We start from the raw sequence: 7342 nt of genomic DNA on the forward strand, positions 1-7342 counted from the left end.
TTTTTTAACTGTTTTAAAAAATACGATCAACAAAAAATGGCTATCTTGGAAATTTAAATAACTTATTTGCCTAAAAACAAATTTTTAAAAAAAAAAATTGAATATTATGCTATTCAATCAGAATTTCTATACTTATTAGTGTAAAAAAAACTGCATTTAAATATATTGATTTTCCATGGATATAATAAGGGTGATACGGGACTTCTGGGACATACTGTATACATAACAAAACAAAAAACACATTGTAAAATCAATGTATTTATTGTTTTGCTCAGAATCTCAAATATAATAGATGATAATAATTTATTATTCAATTAATCAATAGTTAAATTACAATTTATATAATAAAATATTGACATATGTGTGTTTGAGGTGAATATAATATAAATAAATATTACATTTAGAACAATTGGCACTTGTAATTTATTTACTCCAATAAAATTAATGTAAAATTATTTTTTCTATGGTTTTTATTCTTTAATTTCATCTTCGTCAATTTGTATATCAGCAACACCCTTACAGTGTTTTTTTGGTCCTGAAAATAATTTAATTTTGATACCAATAATTAATATTTTTTAGTAAATGAACATCAGTGACATAACTCATAATTTTAAAATGGTTTCTAGTGTTTGTACCTTAGATTATATACTTCAAATGTCCCGATAACTTTAAGTACATATTAATGACAAGTCTTTGACTATGATTCTGATGTGAAAAGAAATTTCACATGCTTATCTATATGAATTGATGTATATATATATAAATATAAACCAACACCTAAATACGCAATGATTCGCCTCACGCATGCGTATATCAAGTTTCTCAGTCAGCCTTGTCTCATATATGTGTTTTAAATTGTTTATACAAACAAATGACAATTGCTCAATCCCTAATATATTAGTATATAATCTAAGGTTTCTACTTAAACCTTTTTTGGCATACATGCGATGTGAGTATCCCATGTTTTTATTTATTAACATAACAGTACCCAGTATGGTATGGTCCAATAATTAGCCCATGCCATTCTAAGCTACAAATCAATATAAAAGTATATCTATAAAGTTTGAAAATGTGTTGCACTATTAGTACATAGGCGGACATTTGGTTAAAACTAATCTAAGTAAAGAGGCCGCAAAACAATTACTATTTACACAAGATAGACTGCCCATGATCTCCGCCTAAACACCTATGACATTGTAAGACATTTTCAAACTTTCTAAACATTCTAAACACTAAATACAACTTCTCAAAAATCTAACCTCCAGGTAACTGATATTGATCTGCAGTTCTTTTACGCATTTCATCAAGATTTTCACCAGCTTGTGCCCATTCAAGCACCAATCGCCTACCATACAAATGAGTGCTTTGACACATGGATTCCATAGCTGCTTTTGCTTCGGTCTTAGAATTGTATTCAACGAATGCAAATCCTCTATGAGTGCCAGTTCCCACCATTTTCTTTGGCATTCTCAAACCTTTAAGTTCTCCAAAAGTTCTAGAACATTAACAATAATACAATTTCTAACCTAAAAATTATGTTACAAGAAACATACTTAAACAATTCAATAACTTCTTGAATACTCGCTTGGAATGGTATATTACGTACAAGTATTTTGGTGCTTTCTTCATATGATTTACCTTGTTTTCGTTCTGCAACTGTTGCACTTCTGTAAAAAATAAATAAATTTATTAAAATGCTTTAAATATAACAATACAACTGTATAAAATTATACTACTAACTGTAATGTTCTATTTGAACGTTTAAGTTCAATGGAATGATTATCTAACATTGACAACTGTTTGGTTTTCAATGCTTCATTGACTGATTTCTGTCGGTAAAATTGAATGAAACCATAACCCATTGACAGAAATTTTCCTGGAAGATTAGGGTCTTTTTTTCGAGCAACAGTAACATTCGCAATTTTCCCACAAGGTTCAAAATGCTAAAAATAAATTGAATGATCATGAAGGTTTTTTTTATTTCTAAAAACTCATAAATTAATTTTTTAATACTTTTGTGATATGTTCTTCTGTAGTATTGAAATTTATGTTTTTAATAAACAATGTAGTATCAGATTCAGGCTCATCAATATCATCTTCAGTATCTTTATTGGTATAACTTGGAAAGGTTTCTTCTAAAGTTAAAATTAAAGTAATCAATTATCTTCTTTAATGTAATTTTTTAATTGTTATTTACCATGGATGTTCTGAGGAACATCAGTTAACACTTTATCTGGAGCCCACTCTAAATAAAGTGGTAGATGTTTGAATTTAGAATAAGCAAGTTGACGAAATGCCGTTTTTGCTTCTGAGTTTTGTACAAATTCTATTAATCCTATATCAAAATAATGACATTGTTAAAAGTTAGATCAAACAACAATAAATATTTAAACTTAAATTACCAGTGACCCCACTAGGTGGTAATACTACTCTGTTTACTAAGCCGTACTTGGAGAAAATGTCTTTCAACTCAAGTTCAGTTGTGTCAGCAGGCAAATTTTTAACCAAAATAACATTTTTGCTTCGATTTATTACAGTCTACAAAAAATAAATATTAATTACAAATTGCTATGTAATTTTATAATAATAATTGTTATCATAAAATCCTAAATTAGAAAAGAAAAAAGTGTTTATAGGTTACTTAACTATTTAAGTATAATTTTAATTCAGAGAATTCATTAATACGATTATGATTTGTGATTCATTTTTTTCTATGAAAATAAAAAAGGAAGATCAAACAAGATTATTTAAACTTGTTTAACTTGAAGCACTCATTATTTCAAAAATGATGAAGATTTTTGAAATGTTTTTTACAGTTTTATTTTATTACAAAATAAAACATTTACACTATTTTTTAGAAATCATTTTTTAAGCTTTTGATATTTTCAAATTACAACATACATTTTGAATTTAATTTTCTCGAGCAGATTAGATGTGTATATACAAGTGTATTTCCATATTGATATAAAAATTTAATTTTATAGCAGTATAATATAGTAGTTAATTAGTTATAAGCACATATTATTTAAAATGTAGATGAGTCAATTGGAACTGCATAATGATACCCAACAAAGTATTGGTCACTTACTTTAATTATCTTAACTTTAAATACTTATAAGTTATAACTATTCTTTCAAAATTAAATTTATATTTAAATATGGCAAAAATTATGCTGCTTTAGAGTAAGGAATTAAAAATGTGTAAATCAAAAAATTTTAAAATTATAATTATAAGTAAAACACATAGTTAAAAAAAAAATATTTTTTAACTTCTAGTTGTGGAAAAAAAAAATCTAAAATAATCTGCTTATATACAATCGTTGATAAGTTTAAGAAACAAAATATAGCTTAACCTGACATATACAACTTCACAAACCAACACAGGTATACATAATATGTATATATATTAATTAATTGATACATTTAAAGAATATTAAAATGGTAAGTTGAAATAAGACTTACTTGATTGAATATATCTAGTTTAACGCCTTGATTTTCTAGGTAAATTTTTGTATCTGAAACAATTTGTGATTCACCTAGAGCTAATCTGACAGCAGCATTATCACCAGTAAGCACCTGATAACATAAGATGAGATTAGTTAGTTGTTACTTGTGTAGTTATACAAATAATAGTTTCTTCTTTAGTGTTCTACATTTTCTTTAGTTGTGTTATAAGTCTTAGCAATAATGTCAGCAACAGCGTTTTGGCCTAAAAATAGACTGTTCCAGTTGTGAGATAATCCTGCTTCAGATTTTAGTTTTGCCATTTTTTTCTTTTTGAATGAACTACATTCGTCGGTTGTTTCTAAATGGAAAATTAAACAAATTTATTTAATATTAAAAAAATTAATTTTTCTTTAGTCATTACAAACATGAAACAAACAATTTATCATACAATAATAAAAGTCACTGTGTCTAGAGAGAAGTACCACCGTCCCCCCTACTATGGTAGATACCTACAGGTGCCCACTAAAAATCTGCCAAACTATCAAACACACATATTTAAAATTTACAGTACCCTCCCCACAGTTAAAAATCACCCAATGGCCTAAGTTTCCGCGGGTTGATTAATAAAAAAAAAATAAACTAAAATAATTACCATCTTCTAGATTAATTTTGGCTTTTCCGGGTAATAAATGCATCATTCGCCCATGGAATATTGTACCGTCTAATTCAGTATATGCTTTCACAGCATGTTCAGGCATAAGATATGTAATTAATCCATAACCTTTGACTTGACGAGATATTTTATCAATAGGAATTATTACTTCAGTTACAGGACCTATAGAGTATTACAGTATACCAGTTTAAACATGTGGGTATAAGTTATATATATTAAAATAATTACTACATATTTAAAAAACTAAAAAACATACCATATTTTTCAAACACTGTTTGTAATTCTTCCTCTGTAGTAATAAATGGTAAATTTCGAACAAATATACGACCAGATTCTGCAATGCTTTCTTCATGTATCAAACTATCAGTTTGTTTCTGCCAATCGGGATTTCTCTTATTAAGGTTATTGTTTTCTTCTAGATCATCAGCTTCATTTTTCATAGGGTATAATAGTACTCGTTTTCCATCTAAAATGATCAAATTGTTTAAATATAAAATAAACTGGTCATTGTGCATCTGAACATACTTAAGAAACTCTTATTTTTAATGAGACATTGTTCAGCATCACATTTATTTTTGAAACCAATATAAGCTACGCCTTTGATTTTTGGTGGTAAGCGTATAGAATCTAATTTCAGTGGTTTGAAAAATTCTTTTAACATGGCCTTTTTTACTTTATATGGTAAACCACGAACTACAATTGTATGGTATTCTGTTTTAATTCCTGGATTATCCAAAATGTCTGCCTCAGATTTCTTACCGCTTTTTATTTTCAAATACTAAAAAACATTATGTATTTATGTCATATTCAATAATATTATATTATGTATACATATTAAAATAATTTAACATACTTCAAAGTCAGATATATTGGCATTTGCAATTTTGTTTGTAGGCTCTTCATCTATTTCTTTTTGAGTAGATGACTCTTCAGTTTTATCTTCATTGTTTAGATCTTTAAGAATTTTTTCTTGTCCGTGAGCTTCCAAGAATTCAGTAAACATAGGATCACTTAAATGCTAAAATGTGTTAATTCATTTAATATTTTAACAAACATAAGATACAATTTTTTTAACATCATTGTAGAAACAGATTTGATAGCACAGATTTATTGACAGATTTTGTGTACAGTAAAAATTGTTTATAATAACATACCGGATTAAATGACCTAAAATGTAAACTTTAATTATTTTATTTAATGTTTTTAAATATGAAACTTGTATATAATCATTTAGAAATATGTAACATATTATATTCATTTTTAACCAAATATGCAAACACAAAAATATATTATATTTATGCATAGAATCTGCACATTACAAAACGTCAGAATATTCAACCATCAAAATTAATTTAAATTGTATTTGTTTTTGATATTAAGTTTCATTTTGGATTGAATAAGGAAATAAAAATAATTAGTATCTTTTTCTATGACTTTTTGGAGTATACCTAATGTAAATTAATATGTGTATTTTAGAAGGATTTGCAACGGTATATAATCTGTTCAAAATGAGATCAGTACCGGGTGGCCAAGTTGTGCACATGGGCGTGGCTTCGTCAAACGACGCAAATATACGGACCACCATAGTGGGAAAGCCGTCTGAACGTCCCGGAACAAAAACTGGTCGCCGCCCGGTACATATCTAATTTTGAACAGAGTATAGCTGTGATTTATAAAATAAACTATTACTATATTTTGAACATAACAATACATATTATTTACAATAATGAATGTATTTATTCAAGGCTATAAGAAATATTTACTTATAGATCAGTTGTATTGAAATACAAATTAATAATACAGTTTTTAAAACCGTAATTCAGGGTGGAACCTCCTCAGCTTCCAAAATATGTATATCACCAAGAGGTTTTGACTAGAGATAACTATTTTATTAAACAGTTGATATATGAATAACTTTCTAAACAGAAACTATCTATGGTAAATTACAACTGTAACACTATAAATACCTGTTTTAATTTTTCTTCTACTTCAGATTTGAGTTTACTTTTTTTTTTAGTCTTGGGTTCTGTTTGGATAGTAACTTCTTCCGATTTAGGAGTACTGTGCTCTTTTTTATAGGCTGTACTATCAGGCGCATATTTACTCCATGATCTGGGCTTATTATCATCACCTAGTGTGAACAATTAAAGAACACATGAATATTATAAAACATGAACAGTAAAGTTATCATATAATTCATACTTATTTGAAATATTTACCTAATTCGGTACATTTCTCTACCTTTATACGTAAAGAATGGAGAAAGGTATTGTCAAAATAATCTAAAGCTGCTTTAGCTTCTTCTTCGTTTTGAAAACCAACAAAGGCAAAATGACGAAATTTACCAGCTTTGGTATATTTAAGTTGGACATCAGTAATAACTCCTTTTTCACTGAAAATTTCTCTTAATTTGTCATCAGTTATCTAGGAACATTAAGCAATATTAATATGTATACTTAATTATTTAAATTTGATGATCTAGATCTCTGCTCACTCCTCAACTTACGGCTTTTGGTAAATTTTTTACGATTAAACGAGACATTTTTTGATCAAAACTTTAGCAATAGGTGCTTAAAGAAAAAATACTAAATGCTTAGTCGTTAATAGCTTATTCTTAGCAGCATTCTTGCGTATTATTATTCTGCTTTATTAACTTTATTTGCAAATTTGCAATAATGGTAATCACGTGTGTTTTGAAGTTTCAATATGATAAAAGACATGAGGCCAAGGTGATATGCCAATACAATAATATTGATACCATTGTTACCGCAACCATGAATTAAGATTTTATATTGACCGCAACCATGGATCTAAATCATAGCAGTAGTTCTCTACATCGTGAGCACGTGATCGTGAGTTCACAGTCATAGACCTTATACTTAAGAGCACGAACTACTACATAGTAGTAGTCATGACAAAATAAATAGATATGCTATCAACATAACTAATATTGGTCGAGAACGCGCACCCCTCCCGAACTTCGCCAAGAACTGTGACGTAAGCCGTTTCACCAGCAGAAATAATAATAATAATAATAATAAATATAATAATAATGGTATATAATATCGGAGAACGGATGACGTAGTTTTTGTGGTGGGAGAACACACAGTTGCGTATCACGAAGTTGATAGCATACCTATTTATTTTGTCATGGTAGTAGTAGTTCGTGCTTAAGAGGTCGCTACACCCGCATACGTTGTCTCCGTCTTACAAATGTACGACA

The 7342-nt window shown here is 28.1% G+C and overlaps 1 protein-coding gene across 2 annotated transcripts; it reads right to left on the minus strand.

Moving 5' to 3' along the window:
* Positions 1-362: 362 nt before the first annotated feature.
* LOC100159817 (probable RNA-binding protein 19) lies at positions 363-6999 on the minus strand. Of its 2 annotated transcripts, none has more exons than XM_016801560.2 (16): positions 6626-6999; positions 6339-6543; positions 6087-6250; positions 4973-5137; positions 4645-4897; positions 4376-4585; positions 4099-4281; positions 3653-3804; positions 3462-3575; positions 2403-2538; positions 2198-2335; positions 2014-2132; positions 1741-1943; positions 1554-1667; positions 1260-1495; positions 363-535 (listed from the first exon to the last, which is right to left on the minus strand). In XM_016801560.2, the coding sequence occupies exons 1-16, from the start codon at positions 6659-6661 to the stop codon at positions 471-473; spliced, it is 2493 nt and encodes an 830-aa protein (XP_016657049.1). In that variant the 5' UTR covers positions 6662-6999; the 3' UTR covers positions 363-470. The 2 variants fall into 2 exon arrangements, with proteins under 2 accessions (XP_016657049.1, XP_001949363.1); XM_001949328.5 differs by having other exon boundaries at positions 2014-2135; positions 6626-6996.
* Positions 7000-7342: the final 343 nt, after the last annotated feature.

This window comes from Acyrthosiphon pisum, chromosome A2 (genome assembly GCF_005508785.2).
Source record: "Acyrthosiphon pisum isolate AL4f chromosome A2, pea_aphid_22Mar2018_4r6ur, whole genome shotgun sequence".
NCBI lineage: Eukaryota > Metazoa > Arthropoda > Insecta > Hemiptera > Aphididae > Acyrthosiphon > Acyrthosiphon pisum.

Coding starts and splice junctions, on each gene's coding strand:
- LOC100159817 (XM_001949328.5), bottom strand. CDS start 6,661: ATGTCTCGTTTAATCGTAAAAAATTTACCAAAAGCC. Junction 4,282..4,375: donor AACAGTGTTTGAAAAATATG/GTATGTTTTTTA, acceptor AATACTCTATAG/GTCCTGTAACTGAAGTAATA. Junction 2,336..2,402: donor ACCACCTAGTGGGGTCACTG/GTAATTTAAGTT, acceptor ATTTTGATATAG/GATTAATAGAATTTGTACAA.